Source organism: Acanthopagrus latus, chromosome 2 (assembly GCF_904848185.1).
Source record: "Acanthopagrus latus isolate v.2019 chromosome 2, fAcaLat1.1, whole genome shotgun sequence".
In the NCBI taxonomy this organism is placed as follows: Eukaryota; Metazoa; Chordata; class Actinopteri; order Spariformes; family Sparidae; genus Acanthopagrus; species Acanthopagrus latus.
The window spans coordinates 4,130,484-4,149,406 of NC_051040.1; the positions used below are offsets into that span (position 1 = coordinate 4,130,484).

The 18,923-nt window shown below is 46.2% G+C and overlaps 1 protein-coding gene across 1 annotated transcript in view; it reads left to right on the plus strand.

The window, feature by feature from the left end:
- The window catches only part of LOC119005887 (tyrosine-protein kinase receptor UFO), a 26,297-nt gene continuing 7,374 nt past the window's right edge, over positions 1–18,923 (plus strand). Inside the window, exons 1-13 of the mRNA XM_037073968.1 lie at positions 1–583; positions 4,015–4,225; positions 4,644–4,744; positions 4,863–5,045; positions 8,002–8,082; positions 8,173–8,288; positions 9,971–10,166; positions 14,100–14,239; positions 14,328–14,472; positions 15,039–15,056; positions 16,088–16,217; positions 16,489–16,580; positions 18,417–18,512. Coding sequence (XP_036929863.1) covers positions 436–583; positions 4,015–4,225; positions 4,644–4,744; positions 4,863–5,045; positions 8,002–8,082; positions 8,173–8,288; positions 9,971–10,166; positions 14,100–14,239; positions 14,328–14,472; positions 15,039–15,056; positions 16,088–16,217; positions 16,489–16,580; positions 18,417–18,512 — 1,657 coding nt within the window. The 5' untranslated portion in view covers positions 1–435. The remainder of the gene's footprint in view (positions 584–4,014; positions 4,226–4,643; positions 4,745–4,862; positions 5,046–8,001; positions 8,083–8,172; positions 8,289–9,970; positions 10,167–14,099; positions 14,240–14,327; positions 14,473–15,038; positions 15,057–16,087; positions 16,218–16,488; positions 16,581–18,416; positions 18,513–18,923) is intronic.

The window sequence follows — 18,923 nt, forward strand, 5'->3', positions numbered from 1 at the left end:
AGAGGCAGGGGGAAAGTCTGAGGGAGTCTGAGGGAACCGGTGGGCAGGAGGGAGACTGTTTGGACGACAGGCTGCAGGAAACACTGGTTTTAAAAATACACCCCCGGCTGCTAGAAATAGATTCAGCTCTGGACAACTTAACGAGGAGCAGAGAAACTTCGGTGCGCTTTTGGGAATCTAAAAAGTTTGGAGGCGCGCAGGAGTCCGTGCGGGATCAACCAGAACAACAGCGACAGGACTTTTCAGCTGACACTGTCTCCTTCAGAAAAAAAAAAGGAGGAACTGAAACGACGGGATCCGGTTTTCATTTCAGCGGATAATCACATTTTTTCAGCATCAGAGTCACAACAGCAAAACTTTTTTTTTTTTTTTTTTTATTTCCTTCCCAGCGCAACAACAACAACTTTCGGATCAGCGAGCTGCTGAGATGCGCTGATGGAGTCCTGCGCTGTTTCCAAGATGACTGCTCTTCTCGCGAAGCACATTTTCAGAACAGCCATGAGCCGCCGGTCCAAATGGTCGGTTCTGATCCTCGTCGTCCTTTTAACTGCTCTGAGATCAGTCACCGCCGGAGCAGTGACAGGTAAGTCTGGTTGTTGTTTGGTGGGGGAAAACAAAACAACCATAACGAGCAATTAGCACAGTCAGCCTTCTGCTTCTAACTCATTAAATCAATTTGCTTTGGGGTGGCGAGTGCAACCACAGCTGCAAGTGCCACAAACATCTGGGCAGCATGAAGGAATCCGCTGCACGTAGAAACCTCGATGAGAGAAATTCACTTAAAGTTGTAAAGACAGAAAACAAACTCAAAGTGGCTTGAAGCAGGTAAAAGATGACGGAGGAGAGTTTCCTTTTTGTGGAGCTGGAGGATCATGTTTATGAGATCAAGTGCAGCATGTAAAAATAAAAAAAATATAAATAAATAAAACATGGTTCTCTTCATTGTGGGAACTCATCCAAACCTCCAGGTATCCAGACCAAGATTCCCACCAAGAGATGGCATTTCCAGAAGACTGTGGAATTTTAAGAGATGTATTCCAGGCAGGGAAGAGGGCACAGCCTAAAAATAAATCCTGCTGGGAATCATAATACTTCCTGACATGTTTGAAGACACATAAAACAGTTTGTTCTGAGTGATATTTAGCTTCTGACACAGTTTTTTTGGGGGGGTATTTGTGTTGGTTTCTTAAGGTTTTTCCCTGCAGGACACGAGATTGTAACGTGTCCATTCAGTGTTTTTAGTACATGGAAGGCTTCGAGTTTCCACATCACATTCGTGTGTGTCCTGAATTTTGCACCAAAAATCAAATCATCATGCTTTTAAATATCAGAGAATATGTGTCCTTTTGAGCCTTCTCGTGTTTAACTCTGCACATACATCATTCAGCACAGTGGAGGTGTAGAAACAGGAAGACAGACACAGATTTGAATGAAAGGTAAAATTAGAACAGGAACACAACATGCCAGCCCTCATTCAAAGGTCCTTATCTGTTCTTACAGTCGGATCTGCTGTTAAATGTTTCGAATCTATCAGCCGCTGCATCAAAACACAGATTCCCTTCAGGGGCCTCCACCTGTCAGCTCATGTGTTTTGACCATTATGGCCCCGCTGTCTCTCTGGGAGCTGTACCTCTGCCCCTCAGCAGACATGTGACTCAGGAGACGCAGAGATCACTAGACAGCGCTGATTTATAAGACGATGGTTTCAAAGAGAATTTTTCCCGATGTCTCAGTTCCTATTTGGACGCGGCCGAGGGAAATGGCCGTGGCCCACGACCGAGCGAGGAGAGAGGAGGGGTTCGGTGGGGAGCGAATGCTTTGGTTTGTGAGTCAGAGGCCGGTCTGACTCAGACGCGAGCGAGCGAGATGATGGATGGGGTACGAGGGCAAGAGTGGAGGAGAAAGAGCTGGAGAGGGGAGGGAGGGGAGGGCAAAATGTGTAGCGATGAATCCGAAGAATGGCATGAAAAGGAGGCTGAATGAGAAAAGGGCAAAGGCGCGGCAGTGAATGCAGGGGCTTGAATGCGTAGCGTTAAAAAGCCAGGATAAAGATAAAGGAGGGAGTGAGGGGAGGATAAATGCTCAGATTGTGTTGGGTATTTTTGGTATGTGCACGTCCAGTGACATTCAACATCTGAGCTGTTTCTACAGAGAGAGAGAGAGAGAGTAGGAGTGGAGACGGGCTGGAAAGAGATAGATGGCGAAAAGAAAAAAAAAAGTGTGGGACCAAGAGGGAATTCAGGGGACAAAAGGGAGGAGATGGAGTAGTTAAGCACAAATGAATCACTGGAGACACACAAACACACAACCACACACACACAGTTTAACCCCAGTCTGCTCTCTCGGTCTACCTTTGCATCCTCATAAAAGCTTTACAAGCGTATTAATATATGAACGCAGACAGAGAAAAGAAAGAAAGAAAGAAAGAAAGAAAGAAAGAAAGTAGGGCTGTTTTTGTTCAGCGTGGTGCTGGAAAAAGAAATAAAAAAAAAAAAACAAGAGGTCAGCGGCTACACAGATTCTTGAAAGTGCTCAGCCAAGCTTAAAAATAAAAGGGAAGAATGACTTTTAACGCCAAAAAGCACAGAGAGACAGAGAGGCGGCGAAGCGGAGACTCAGCGGGCCTCTTCATTTATTGCACACTCCCAGAACCAGCTCTGAGTGCCGGGTTGTGCCTGTGTGATTGTAGATTACATGCACATTTACAGAATCAAGGGCAACCAATGTTCTACTTTGGACTGAAAAAAGAAAAATGAGTGTGTTTGTGTTGGTGTGAGGTGGGTTGACGTGTCGGAGTCCTTGTGGGGTCTCGGTAGCGACGGGGTCAGAGGTCGAAGGTTGGCCGTGAAAAACAGACGAGCTGGGCGGGTTGACAAGCTTGAGAAAGTCTGTATAAGCTTCACTCTGTGATTTATTCTCACCCTGAAATTGAAGGACACGAGTCAAGTTTACACTTTCTTATGTTGTGTCTTTCCTCTGTTTTTATCAAGATGAGGAGTAGCTTTTGTATTTGATGCTGAATCTGCAAAGAGCTTGAATGATTTTTTGGTGTTCATGATAATATTAAGAAGTTAAAGAGTCTGATTGTGATAAATATATATAACATCAGGCTGAAAGTTGTAGTGGAGTGTCTCGCTTGCTTGAAACAACCTCATTAGCTGAGTGTTAATCTCTGCCTGTCATTTGGATCATATTATCATTTAAACAGCATACAAGCCTTGAAAGTTCAGGCATACCTCTCATTTCTGTTAAATGTCTTGAAGTAAGAAAAAGCAGAAGCAGTTCATACTCGGCATATTAATCATGACCCCGCCTGAGTCATTTCTTTTTTGTTTTTTGGATGTTTAGCAGATTCACAGACGTCTTGGCAGACGAGCTGCAGGCTTATCTTGTTGTGTTTAAAGAGAAACCCTGAGTGTTTCCAGTGTTCGTGTGTTGAGCTCTCTGTGCTGCTGCGACCCTGTCGGAGCGGCTCGTCCTCTAACAAGGAGCCTTTGTTCTGGTATCAGCTCCGTCCCGCTCAGGTCATCCGCTCTGGACCCGAGATAACGCAAGATGCCACACTTGTTCAGAAAACTAGTGTGGTGGCGGATAAACGCTGGGTTCACCTGCTCAGGCCGGTCCAGCATGAGCAAACACACAATTTAATGAAGGTTAAAACGATTTTGGGTGATCAATTAAGTGTTTGTGCTGTAGACTAAATCCAAAAAATGCTGCTTCCACCTTCTTTGGGTTTTAGACAAAACAATTTGCTGGTGTCATCTTGAGCTAGGGTTGGGGAACTTGTTATGGCCTTTTTATTGTTGTCCTTTGGCAAAAAAACACTATATATATATTTATTTGAATGGCTTAAACCACTCAAAGGCAAAATAAATGATTTCCTTTTTTCACGTAAAGCAGCGCAGCAGCACCGTCAGTTGTCGTTGTTGTCTTTGGAAAATGGTTTGCAAGGTTTACTTGAAGGATTGTCAGGGAAAAAAAAACTAAACTGATCTTTCCTCTCTCGATCAAAAGATATGGAGTTCGAGCGGAGTCCCGCGACTGTCATCTCGTCGCTGGGCAAACCTGTGAAGCTGCAGTGCTTCCTGAAGGGCTCGGGCGGCGAGGAAGAGGAGCCTCCTGACGTGCAGTGGCTGAGAGACGGCGTCCCCCTTCAGTACGCGGACACCAACCAGTTCCAGCTCCACACCGGCAGCAACACTTGGACGGTCGTCAGCACGCTCAGGTAGGCAGCGGCTGACTCTGCTTGTGACGTGTTTTCGTGATGAAGGTTCGTTTGTTGTGAGGCAGCCACACCTGGCCCAAAAATGTCAGTCATGCCTCCGCAGCGATTGTGTTTATTACCTGTTCCCCCACTTTATCCGTTCACCTCACTTAACCAGTACTGTGGCTGGATTACAGTACATCAGCATGTTTACTTCCTGCCACTGGGGAGCACTTTGAAATTAAGTCTGAAAGAAATGATATAACCCTGTGTGCTCAATGTATTTAATCCCTGTTGGACTGGATGGCAAAAAAAAGTAAAATAATCAGGATCTGTGCATCTCTCTGCCTCAATCTCCCTGTTATCAGGTTTGTTTGTCCCGGCTTGATCTTTCAAAAGTCTGACAAATAATTTTCTGTCACTTTTATTCACACAACAGTATTGAGAAGGTCCAGATTCCTGACATGGGCTCCTATCGATGTGCTGTCGTATCAGAAAGCCACCAGACTTTGTCTGAGGAGGGGAGCATTCAGCTGGAGGGTGAGTTCATCTCCAGCTCAACAGTAACAGCTGCGTTAACGAGTTTCCTGTCAGTGCTACGGTTTTATTTGGTTTGTTAAAAGAAGCGAGACTCTGATTCAGCTAATTCTTTCATCAGGCCTTCCTCATTTCTCCGTGGAGCCCCACCACATGTCTGTAGTGGCCAACGTGTCCCTGAGTCTGAGCTGTGTGGCCCACGGACCTCCGGAACCGGTCAGGGTCATCTGGCTGCAGGACGGAGCGCCACTCAACTCGCTTTCAGACCCGGTGGCCCTGTCACCCTCCACCCTCAACCTCACAGGTATCATCTTTAACTCTGCACAGCCTCCATCAACTCCTTAGCAGCTCTCGCTCAGCAAAATGTTCATCAAAATGTGGAGAAAAAATGCTAAAATAAATGGCCATCACATGCTCGCAGAGGTCGCTTGATGGAATAGTTTAAGGATTAATCAGTTTGCAGAATGACTGAGAGTTTCTGTGGAGTTGATTTTTACTGCCTGCTCCGTTCAGCACCGCATGAGTCAGATAAGAAGCCGCTGTGGCTCCGAGCAGCAGCGTTTTTTGTTTTTTTTAAATAACTAGAAACAAGACAATTTCAGAGGAAGCATTGGTTTAATTTAATATATTTAGCCTGATTATAATGTACTGCTTGAAAAGACACACAGCAACTGCCTTCTGTAGTTTCAAAGGCTTCCAAACCCCCCCACCCTTTACATGGCCTAAACAAAACCACCAAATAACCAGCCTCCCCAGAGAGAGCCGGCCGGCTGGCTCGGATCCAGCGGGCCCATTGAGGACGTGCCTTGTGGTTTTTTTGCGGTTGATGGGTAGAAAGGCAGAGCAGCAGGCACAAGAGGCACTATCAGGGGGCGGAGGAAGGAAAAATAGATGGGCAGAGGACACAGGGAGATAAAAGAAGGCAGGAGAGAAAGGGATCTGTTGCTGTTTGAATGCAAACCACAGCTGCCTGCCAGATAGCTGGCCTGTGTTAGGTCCAGTAGTAAGAGCGGGGCGGGCCGAGTCAGGCCGGAGGAGGGAGGAGCAGGCGGCAGCGGCTGGATTTAAGGGATCTGGTTTGACTCATCAGAGCAGGCGGGCCGGTTCTGACCAGGACCCTTTTGACGGTAACGTACACTCACATCTCTGGAATGGGCAGCTGCGCCAGCAGACCTCGAGTCCAAAACCGAGGCAAACACAAATAATCTTTCAATGGGCCCATAAAGAGAAATGGCATGAAGCACATTCCAACCATGAAGGAATCAAAGGCGACACACGTCTTTCCATCCGAGAGTTTTGGAGCTGAAGCTCTTTTCTTGCCTGTAGTCCATCATTTTTAGGGCAGGAAGCGTTTAGACACCTTAAATTTAGTCCTAATATTAATTTTAATAGGTTTCAGGGCCTTCATACAGACAGTGACTGAGGTGTACGACCAGCAGACATCAAGACTTCACGTCTTCCACGGACGGCTGACCTGCAGCCGACTCGACTGCTGCAGCAAATGAATCCTGTCACAATACCAGAATTTTAAACTTTGACATAGTAAGAAAAACGATAACTCGAAAAAAGTCCCAGGCACACAAAACATGTACGAACACATCTGAAACTCTTGGTTGTACTTTTCTATGAAAGGTCATTGAGCGTCACGTTCCTCAGACCATCTGGCTGCACTGTAGAAAAGGAAGCGCAGGGTCTCGTTTATCGTAACTCCCAGCTGACATTACCAGATTGGTCAATACTGTAATGCTCATGAGCTCAGGAGTTCTTCCTAGTGACTGATTATGACATTTTCAGCTGATCAGGGGATTGTTGTGTTTGCTGATGGGGAAGGAAAGAGACGGAGCGGCGAGTGGCGCAACTTTGCAGATCGCCTGATGAGGAGTTCATTCACCCACACAGCCTGTGGTCATCCCTCACCCCTCCCTCACCCCTCCCTCCCTCCGTCACCCCTCCCTCCCTCTCTCCTCTTCCTCTCTCACAATCCTTCGCTTCACCCGGCGAGGATCGTACCCCCTGTTCTTTTTCCGGCCGCGGCACAATGGAGGCATGGTGCCGTCGGCGCAGAGCGACACACTGTGTGATTCTGTGCGAGTCACAGTTTGTGGCCGATTGACAATGTTAGGGTGTTAGATAACTGTGATAAAACTTGAATGTCACATGTTTTTGAGTGCCTGTGTGTGTGTGTGTGTGTGTGTGTGTGTGTGTGTAAGCCTGCGTTGTGTTGTGGAATGACTCGAGTGTGTGAGCACGCTGTGAGTCATTCTGTGAGAGGACTCATTCTCTGTTGAATGTCAGCGTGTGTCATCATGGTGTTTTGGCCCCTTCAGACGAGCTCCGGCCTCCTGAAGGCAGCAGCTCGGCCTGTCACACCTGCACCTCCACACCACCGCGCGCTTTGTTCTCAGATACCTCGCTGACTTTACCTGCAAACTAAAAATGCAGTTTTCACGCAGGATCTTTAGACATCAAAACATTGTTTGCACGACTTCATTTCATGGTGAAGGACGTCTGTGCTGAAGAAATAATTGCAGCCCAGATGCCTAAAAACTTTTACTTTTCGATCAAATTCAGCCCAGTTTTAACTTGCGTACATGCAAATCACCTGATCAGTGCTAGGTGTGTTAAAACACATTGATTATTCTCGCTAACGAAGGGGCTTCATGGTCCTTCCAGAACATGTTGTTCATCAAAGAGAATGAAATTAGATATTCTGGTCGAACGTGTAGAATGAAACTCAAATAAAATTGTGATACGGTATGATTTAAGTTAAAGGTGGCCAGGTGGATCTATAGGGCATCAGTGCATTGTAGTTTATAGTGGAGAGTTTATAATTTATATATTTTTTTACATTAGTATCAACATGACATGGGCTGATTATCTCTTGACATAAATTGGTTCGAGGCAGGTTTGCATAATTCTGGGCTCCAGTAGATTAACGGCGCACCAACACTGATATGTTTTTGTGGTGTTTTTTTTTTTTTTTTTTTTTTGCAGGCCAGTTTCTCAAAAAACATCCCCACATCAACAAACACACACTAACCCCTACACTAATCGTGACAGTGTTGACGGAGGGATCACGTTACCTTTACGGAAACTGTTTCTGTTCTCACTTGAGTTTGAACTTTCACATGTTAACGTTCTCACTTTCACGTTATGTGCAACTCAGCGCTGAGCACGGGTTCTTGGTTTCAAAAGACCACGAATATCTCCCGCTTCACACGCTCATGTTGTTTGATTTTTTTTTTTTTTTCCCCGTCCAGGTTTGAACAGAACCAGCACCTTTTCTTGTGAGGCCCATAACCACAAAGGCGTGGCCACGTCTGGGTCTGGTACCATCACTGGTAGGTGTGCAGCGACATTTGAGATTAACTTAAATATTCCTTTGTGTTTTATCCTTATTCATCATGTCTTTTGTGTCTCTCCTTCTTTAGTTCTCCCGTCGCAGCCTCACAAGCTGAGAGCCGTGGAGATCACGCAGACTAGTCTCCGTTTGTCGTGGGAGCCTGGTTTCGGAGGCGACTACCCAATAATACGTTGCACTGTTCAGGTGAGATAACAGCGAGAGGAGAATATACACATATATATAAAACTAGCCAGGAAAAAAAATCACTGCAGCTGTTTGACCTGCATGTTAAACAAATACAGAGAGCTCTCCCTCTGTTTGCAGACTCCGTTACCTTTCGAGTCTGAATTTAAAAGAAAGGAGAGCTTTGCTTTTCTTCTCTTCTGAACTCATCCTCTACCCCTCCCTACTTTATCCACGTACCAGTAGATCAGGTTTCACTCTGGGAAAGTGGCCTCCTGGACTAATCTTGTCGCACCACTCCCTCCCTCCCTCTCTCTCTCTCTCTCTCTCTCTCTCTTTCTGTCAGTGTCTCTCTGCCACTATCCCACTCTGCAGCCATTACAGCTCATAGCTGAGAGGAGGAACATTTTCTCCTGGAGAAGGGAGCAGAGCAGCACCACCCATAAACGTCTGGTTCTAATAAAGCTGCCCCTCATACCTCTTTCTGTTCCTGCCCTCCCCTCCCCCCCCCTCCGTCACCCCCTCACCCTCACAGGGGAACAAGGCGAGGGGCCGGCTTCAGCAGAATGGGGCAAAAATCTGAATTTAACGGTCCATTGTGTGGCGGAGAGGAACAAGAAGTAGGCTACAGTGTAGAGAGGAGAAAGATATTACTGTGCTCCACGACAGAGGCAAGAGAAAGAAAGAAAGAAAGAAAGAAAGAAAGAAAGAAAGAAAGAAAGAAAGAAAGAGCGATAAAGGCAGTGACAGCAGGTATTGTGGTCTGAGCCATGCAAGGAGAATGCAGACTGGAGTGTGACTCAGCGCTGAGCTGTACAATTAGATTAAACCGGTTGTTTACACGCTGGACGGTGATTCATGCAGTCAGGACTCACTCGCTTCTCTCTCACACACGTCTCATTCATACGGCTTAATATTCCTCGGGATCACTCCGCCGACTCACGCCACGAGGGAGAAAAATAAAAAATCACCCACCCAGATACTGACGTGACCTCTGAATGCTCATACTGTGTTTGAAGTAGCGGCACATAACAGCACCTGCTCACACACACACACACACACACACACACACACACACCGAATCTGTTTGTGTGGCTCCGATTATTTCTGCTTTTTTTTTTTTTTTTATTCCAGCCTGTTCTCAGCAGGAGCTGCTACATAATGAGCAAGGCAGCGGAGAACAATGGTGCAGACCGGCAACTTTAATGTGGTTTTTTTAAATTGCTGTAATGAAGGATTTTTTTTTTTTTTTACAGCCGTGTGTTCCTGTTTAAATGTGTTTACCACAGAGAGTTTGCAGAGACAGCAGTTCCTCGGTCGATGGGTTCTGCTTTCAGCGCACCTCGCTGAGCTCGCGTCACGTTCAAAACAGCAACCAAACAGATTTCAGATGTCGTATTTCAACAGTGATTTAATTTTTTTTTTTTTATGTGTGACCATTTTAATAGTAATTAAGATATTGACAGTAACACTATGACAGAACGATGGTGGTGTTGGTAGTGTTGATCAAGACATTTCCCACTTTCATCGTAAAGATTATATTTCTACATAGCTTTCATCGTTGTTCTGCAGTTATATATACTTATATATCATTGCTTGTCCCAAAAGAAGCTGAACAAGAGATCACCCACCGAATCTTTTTAATCTGAGACCGAGTGTACGACAGGTAGAAGCTCTAATAAAAAGTTTTCTGAATGTTTCAGGCCAAACACGCGGGAGAGTTGCTCAAAGCCGGCCCAGATCAGATGATCCACAACCAGAACGTGAACATCCCGCCGGCGACGCACCTCGTGGAGGATCTGGAGCCTCACAGCCTCTACGCTGTCAGGGTGGCCTGCCACAGCAGCCAGGGGCCCTCGGACTGGTCGCCCTGGGTGGAGCTACGCACCAAAGAAGGAGGTGAGTCTCTCAAGTGAAGAGATGTTTGTTTTCATCCTGGAAGTCTTGTGCATGTGTGTGTGTGTGTGTGTGTGTGTGTGTTCACCTCCTCTGCAGTGAGTCAGGGTCAAGGCTGTGTTATCTGACTGCCTCTCCCACCGCTGCTGTGTCCTGTAACCTGCTGAAGCAGCCTGCAGGCACGATCGAGACGCCTTTCAGACAGTTTATGTCTGTACCAAAGATCATCTCGGTGAACTATGTCAAACGTTTGCACTGAACATTTGCACAGCCGCACTGATTGCATTGATTTTTGTCGTGTTCTGTGGTGAATTCACTGCAGGCTAAACGCTTATTGGTAACACACGACGACGAGGTGAGAAGAGAATCGCAGTTACAGCGCGCTGTTAGTCATGATACTCCTCCCCTGTGCCCCTTAAAATGCTTAAATGTCTGTGTTTATGACGAACACCAGACATGAGTCGGTGTACCTTCCACAAACTCCAGTTTCAAATGTAAACTCCGGAGGTGGAGGGCTGACTGGTATTGAAGGAACGGAGTAGGTGGAGAGACGGAGAAAGGGAAGGAGGGAAGGAGGGAAGGAGGGAGGGAGGACGTTAAATTCTCCTGAAAGGCTTCAGTTAGGATCGCAGCGCTCGGTCCAAACTGTAATGCTAGGCTGCTGCGAGTTTAAACTGAGGTGGGATTTTCCATGCCAGCTCATGCTGTCGCTCTCTCTCTCTCTCCCTGGATGAAGAGGAGTGGAAACAGCGTCTGCTAAGAGGAGAGATATGCCACAGGAGGAATGACGGGGGCTTTCCGCTGCTTATAATCTGAAAACATTTCAACATAACATTTCTCATAAGTAGGAAAAAAAAAAAAAAAAAGGGAGAAGTAGCGCTGCCACTGTAATGGAGAAGGACCAAAGTAAGTGGTTTTGAGATATGCTGGCTACAGTCAGGATATTCAAGTTTCAGTTCCATATTATAACAAAGTTAAAGTTTTGTTTCAGTGGAAAAAAAAAATATTTATATATCCTCTTTTGTTTTGTTTCCCTCTGGACAATATTGTTTCGTTTCCAGCTCTGTGCACTTGTCCTAATGAGTCAGAAGATAAGATTCAGCTGCTGGTCAAAGATAGTTCAGGAGGCGATGGAGGTCAAAGGGAGGGAGAGAATGAAGGGGAGAGGTAGACCTTAGCAAAATTTTCCACGTCTTTTGTTTTTGGTTAAGTTCTGAAGACAAAACTCCCATAATGCTCTATTGTTGAGCCTGAAAGTCTCGTCTCTCCAGGCTTTATTTCTGCTCCATTTGTTCCTCATTAATAAGTCCTGCAAATACGCGCTGCACTATCTCTTACATGTGTTATCCTGGCACGGACATCCCCATCCGCCGCTTGTCTGCCTCCTCCTTGTTTCTTAAGTTTTTTGGTTTTTTTTCTCCACTTCATTACAGACTTCTCCTGCCGCCAGCTCTTTTTTCTCTTCTCATATCCACCCTCCACTTCCCTCACTACAACACCACCGAGGAATTTATTTCCTGCATCAAACAAGCTGAACGAGTAGTTTTTTTTTTTTTTTTCCCTCCCGAATCCAGTCTTTCAACTTCACTCCATCTCTCGTTCTCCTCCGCCGCCACCCCCTCCTCTTTTTTTTGACCTCAGATGACCTGTGATTTCTCTTTTCCAGAGCACACAGCTAGGCACTGTGGGAAAAAAACTAAAAACAAAAAAAAAAGGGGGGGGGGCTAATGGTGGGACCATGCAAGGACTGGATAGATGTGCAGGGAAACAGGGGAAGGGGGCGCTTTGAGAAAACACTCATTTTGCTATTTTCCCAAAGCCCACCATTTTCCCCGGAGGACGAGAGAGCAGAAGGGGGGGAAGGAGAGAGCTCGTCGGTGGGAGAGGAAGCGACGCGACCCGTGTCACCCTCCTGATCCGAGAGCTGCAGTGAGATTAAGTTTTACAGTCCAGAAATGCACCTCTCCAAGAAACCAAGCAAAATGAATGAACTGTGACGGGGTGTGGCAACACACGACGAGTATTCCCGTCTACTTGTTCCACTTCTGATTTCCTCTACACTTTCGTTGCATCACATCTGTCTGTACCCTGAAAGTGACGCCAGAGTTAAACCCAAAACTCACTGTCCTGATGGAAAGCACAGCACACACGCATGTGTAAAATCACCGAAAAAAAATGCAACTGCAAGCATTAAAGGACAACAGTCTGCTCTGACATCAAAAACTGAAGCAGCATGGACGTCCTGAAGGCCTGACGTTTTTTAATGACACTACAGTTTGTGCTCCGGGTGATCTGGAAAACATGTTTCCTGTGTAGTGACGTGTTTGTTTTCATTTATGGAGAACAGACTCCAGATCCCAGGCTTATGAGTCAGTTTTTGGCTTAAGGATGACCCTTTTCCATCCACGTGTTGACCCACGCTGAGACTGAGCAGACCGAGAGGACGAGGCGATGAAGCGCACGGAAAACAGAAACGGAGGAACAGCCCGGCCGCTAAACAGTGTTCGGATACTTCCGAGCGTGGTTATCTGACACTGTTTCTTCAATGGCAGCGCGCAACAGGAAGTGAAACAGTAGTCTGCCATGGATGCAGATGTTAACCTTTACTGCCGTGAACTAATTGTGGCTCTAAAGTGTTTGTTTTCTTTCGCCAAGCCTGGGCTGCTTTCACGAGGCAGATTTGTGTGTCGTTTCTGCCTTTCATGAAACGGCGTCTCGTTTTTTGTTTTTTTTTTTCCTTTTGAAACCTTCCCAAAATTTTGCAACTGGGAGTTCACACAAGTGCAACAGTTTCTTTCTCCTCACGTCAAACAATTAACTTCTCTGTTCTCTTGAAGTCATAGCGCCGCGACAAAACAAAAAAAAAGAAAAAGAAAAAGAAAGATATTACCACAGAGAGTGCAGCGAGGGAGCAGAAAACTCTTGGAAAGAGGGAGATGGAATCATGTTGGATGGAAGACAGGGGAGGAGGGGGAGGAGAAAGGGAGTAATGGGAGGAAAGGGTGGGTAGCAAAGAGGCTGAGAACGAGCAACCGATGACGGATCATAGGTGGAGACGAACTGCTGGAGCGAACTTTACTTCGAGGTTGTTTTTGTTGCCGCTGGCAGGCAGCGCAGGGACCGCATGTGGAAACAATCAGCCGCCAAACGCTTCCTGATAACATCATCCATATAGGCTGGGCCATGTTTCCCAAACTCACACTGACTTACGTGTATGTGTGTGTGTGTGTGTGTGTGTGTGTGTGTGTGTGTGTGTCCAGCTAGTTTGTGTGAATTTGTAAGCCTGCAGAGAGAGAGAGCAGCAAAAACAAAGAGAGCCTTAAATCTAACGGCAACAAAGGGGGAAAAAAAAGCACCGTCGTCTCCTCGTGAAAAGGTTCTTGCGTTTCATTGCCAATCAGCGCATCAATCACACACACACACACACACACACACATTCCTTACACTATTTCTAGCATGTTAGGTTTTCACTCCGCTGGGTATTTCTGCTGCCAGCAGCCTTTTTTTTCCCCCTCATTGCTCCAGAGAGCCAGAAGAAGAAAATGGCAGTGGAGGCAGAAATGAGGATGGACCAGCTTCTAAACTCCACTGTTCACCCCCGTCTGTGGTGCCCTCAGCTCACCTTTTTTTTTTTTTTTGGCCCTAATAAAGCTGAATTCTCCACATTCTCTGACATCGTCTCTCTCCAGCTGTTGTAGATATCCACACCCTCGAGGCTGCAGGCTGTCAAAACAACACACGCCTGGCCGACCCAAAGCCCACTGGCCTCTGGCCGCCGGGCCCACAGTCGCATTCATACCCCAAATCTTTGACACGCACGCTGCCACACCCTCAGCTGCATTCTTAGTAAAAACTCCACAAATAATGAATCCGTGTGAGTGTGAGAGAAGTGAAATGCCTTTTAAGTTCATGGGGGGGTTTTTCTTTGTGTTTCAGTGCCAGAAAACCCACCTGTTAACGTGACGGCGGTGCTGAACGGGACGGAGGTGCTGATGATGTGGGAGGGGCCTCCAGGAAAGCTGAATGGGGAACTGCAGGGCTTCATGGTGGAGTACAGCACACCTGCTGCACAGCAGGTGAGTCTGAGACAACACAACACAAACAGGTAAAAAGAAAATCTTCAATCCGCCTCACATTGACTGTTTCCCTGTTTTTTAAATACAGTTTGTGGTGGACACCGGATTGGACACTGAGCTGTCGATCAATCTGTCCCTCCCGCTGTCCAACGTGTCCTACCGAGTCTGTGCCTACACAGGGGCGGGACAGGGACCCTGGACCCCGACCCAGACTCTGACCCTCATCACTCCAGGTGAGTGACATCACACCCCGTATCCTGCATGATCACTAGAATACATTATTTAGGATCGCTTATTTGGATCCTGCCATTAGGGATATTCAGGTATTTCAGCAGCTCAATAATCAGAAGCAGAGGACAAAAAGTGATTTACTACATTTCACCTACATCACTTTTGAGGAACACCTTCATACGCACTAATCAGTGTCGTCTTTCTTTCAACTACATGTGAACAAATTATCAAAATGATCACACAGATTTGTGTTTTGTGACCAGCTGATGTTGTAACCGTGTGATAGCTGGTTGAAAAGATGTGTTAAACATTCAGACTGAATAAAACCCCAGGGTACATTTATACATGAGGATAATTTAAATATATTAAGGATATACGATATATTAGGATATGATAAACACTCGTTTATATACGATGTAATAATATAAAACCATCATTATTTTATAACATCATAATAAGGATGTCAGAAGCTGTAAATCCTGCCTGGATACACACAACAAAATATGTTGTTTTTCTCCTTAAAAGTCAGAGTATTGACAAGAACCTTTTTGTTTTTTTGTTTCCACAGAGATGGAGGAGTTTAAAGGTGAGTAATGATCATCTTCTCACAACCAAACCCACAAAACACGCACTTGTGTGACCTCTCAGCGTGGCACGTAATAACACAGGGAACACTGGAAGTGAGCTCATGGTGTTATTTGCGCCACAAGACTTCTCTTTTCTTACTCTGTGTCACCGGGTTTCCTTCCTGTGTATCTCAGAAAGAAAAAATGAAGGAACAGAGAAAAGAGAAGAGAGGATCTCAGAGAGACGGGAAAGAGGAAGAGGGGTGAATGGAGGAGGAGGGGGGAGACACATCATAAATATTTATAACGGGCCGGAACACAGTGGAGCATCTCTGTTTGCTTAGTCTAATAGAGCCAGACAGACAATTCAAACAACAAGAATGGCAGATAAAAACAAAGCGTCAGGGAAAGCTGGGGGAGGTTTTCGGTTTTCGAGTGTTAATGGTAGAAAGCGTAGACGACAGTGGGTGGAGGTGGAGGCTGTGACTTGAGGGTGTAGTTGTGTGAGACGGGACAACAAGGACACAGAGAAAGTAAATGTTTTGAGAATTCAGATTTAGCTCCACAAATATGGAGGTTAGGACTGAGGTCACTTTGTCTATTTGAGCAGTTAAATGATATTTTTCCTCACAATAACACTGGAGATGTTTGTAAGAAGCAAACATTGTTTTCTCACGACGGTGTAATCGCAGCGTGACTCGGCCGATTTGCTCTTTACAACCTGCCCGTGAAGATAACAGGAGTGTTTGTGATGTGATAACAACAGAGCTGCAGGGAAAAAATTCATCTCCAACTATTTTGTTCATGGATAAATAATTTCAGTCGTTTTTTTGTGGGGGCAAAAATGTCAAATATTTGCTTGTTTCAGCTTCTTAAACACAAGAAATTGCTGCTTGTTTTTGTCAGCTATGATAATAAAAGAAACTATTTGGGTTTTGAGCTGTTGGTTGGACAAAAGAAGCGATCTGAAGACATCCATTTAAACATCCTGAATTCTCTCTTCACCTTCATGGACCCAGGGGACTAAACTCTCATCTGTCTTTCCCCTCAGGTCCGATTTCGCCCCCGGCCTTTTCCTGGCACTGGTGGTATGTGGTGATGGCCATCGCCGGCGCCGTGTCCATAGCTGTGCTCATGGCTGTTTACGTGGCCAAGCTGCGGCGCAAGGAGACGCGCTTTGGGTGCGTAAGGCTGTTGGCGCTCCTCGTGGGTAGAAGGGAGGGACCCTGAAAGCTGTGCCAAACCAGAACGCCTCAGTGTTTTTCAGTTCCTTGACCTAGTTGCTTTACTTCTGCATGCATTCTGCAGCATTTGGATTATCGGCAGACATCTGTTTTGAAAGTCCTTCTTAAGCATTATGGAGCCGTGCCATGTGTTCAGCTGTGTTCAGACATCTGCTGGAGCGACCTCTCATTGTGGTGTGTGATTGTGTTTTGTATGATGCGTTTACAGAGAGGCGTTTGAGCCCATGATGGAGAGCGGAGAGCTGGTGGTCAGGTATCGCGCCCGCCGTACCTACAGCCGCAGGACTACAGAGGCAACACGTGAGTTCCCCTCGCTCTCTCGCCCCTGCATGTTACCCAGTAAGACGACACTTAGGATGCCTCCGACGTCTCTCAGCGTGCCCGAACCTGTCGCTGGCCCGAGGAGAGACAGCGATACAAAGCATCTCCTCTCGTGCCCCCGGGGGCCTGGAGCCGATAGTTTCCTTGAACGACATGTTTGACTGCACGCAATGGCAGAGCTATTCTCCACACTCCCAGTCAGGAATGGTTGACTTGGTTGATTACAGGCAGGAACACGAACAGTAAAGGGTTAATTCAGTTCCCCACAGCTGTAAAAACAGTCCCGGAGCGTTCAGTCAGCTGACACAGTGTGCCCCTTATTCTGTGCAACGTTTTATCTTCGGTTAGACGTGTAGTGAATCCATTAATGAAGTCATGCCCTGTGCAATCAGGCGAGAACAAGCGTATTATACTTGACTTGACGACGTTTCAGCAGAAGAAGGCGGTGTGACCGGGAAGGTGAAATCAAGATAACAGCACATTCGAGAGGCTGACGACTCCTCTGACTGGTGTGAAGAGGTCGTTCCGCCTTTTGGGGAGTAAAGGTGGGAGTTTAAAGTCTCATCCAGGCGAAGCATCGACCCACAAAAGTGGAATATAAAGCAGCGGTTTGTGTGCTATCACCAGTGAGCAGCTCCCGCGAGGTCGACATGATTACAGACACAGATACGCACCTGTAAACACAGCATACACGCTCACATTTCACACAGCTGGGTCACATTCAAGCCCTCACATTGTCCCTGGTGTACGCGCAATATTTGTGGAGACCTCGTACACAAGTCTCAGCTTGCCGCGGCCACAAAGAGGCCGGGGGGAGAGGCAAAACTGCAGGGAAAGAAGCAAAAACAAGACATATTCAGTGGGTAAAATGAGACCAGCGAGGGGAAAGAGATGCAGAGATAGCGTGTTCTCTGTATGAAAGGAGGAAACAGCACTGGGAATAAAGGAAGAGGTCAGATTGGAGGGATTTCGTCGGGATTTATCCCGCTGACGTTGACCAGTAATTTTGGCCAGTTCTCAGGGTAACGTCGTACCCTTGGGCTCCGGTTGTTGCACGCATTGCCTAATAGTTGGTCACGCCAGCATGTGTCGGGACGTGCCTGTGGACTGAGCGCATCGTTGTCCCGACGCGTGGCAGATTGATAGCGTGGAAGCAGCTGGAGCGGGATCTCTGAGCATGTCGTTGCCTTGTCGTATCCCGGCCCAGATGTGAAAACAGAGTGGACGTCTGCTCACGGCCACACGGCCAAATGACAGCCAGCTGGCTGATGGAAGTCAGGAAATCAGCTTAAATCTCCTCTGACCTCAGCAGGATCATGTGTGGTCATGTGTCCCACACCTGAAAGACGAGAGGCTCCATGTCGGACACTTTCTGCACATTAGTGTCCTCGTGAATTTTAAATTAGGCCTCGCTTTTGTACTGTTAGTTACTATTTATCCAGCTGCACTGGAGTTCAAATGTTCTTGTTATTGTAACAGAACATATATACTCATTTACACTACAGATGCTTAATAATTTATAGAATAATTACTGATTCCAATAATGTAACGTCAGGCCTGTTATTTCATTTTTGCATAACCAAAAACAGGAGAACTAAGAAGATTTAATGAAGATTTTATTTTAGGGAGTTTTACAAGTTCAGTTCTGGTCGTGTCTTCATTGTTATTCAAGCTGGCGCGGTTTATTAACACTTTGTTTTTGGCTTTGTGTTGTGCATTGTGGTTTTACAATCTGTGGCTGTTTTTCTCCCTGTTCTTTGTTGTTCATTAAAGTGCTTCAGGCCCCATTAAAATTCCTTTTTTTTTCCTCCTCAGTGAACAGCCTGGGCATCAGCGATGAGCTGAAGCAGAAACTCCAAGACGTGATGGTGGACCGGCATAAACTGACCCTGGGAAAGACTCTGGGAGAAGGTACCGCTTTGTTTTCTGAATATGTGTCCATTTGAGGAAAGCCTGGAGTTGAAGGTCACATTTTTAGAAAGTGAGATTTCAAGTGTCTTATATTATAAAAGCAGATTCAGGGTTTTTTTTTTAAATGAAAGTAGGAACATTTTCAGCCCACAAAGAAATGCACACAAAGCCTGTATTCAGTCGTCAGGACGTCTGTAAGGTTGTAACGTCACTAACATGCAGTCATCAGTCATCTCAGTGCAAAAAACACACACAGAGCCGATGTGGAAGTAGAGATCCTGCAGCATGAGAAGGACAGTGTGTTTCTTTGAACATTAACGCATTTAAACATCTATTAGACACCCAAAACAAGAATATAATCCTGAAAATAAGCGTTATATGTGATGTTAAGTGTTTACAGAGCGGCTCATC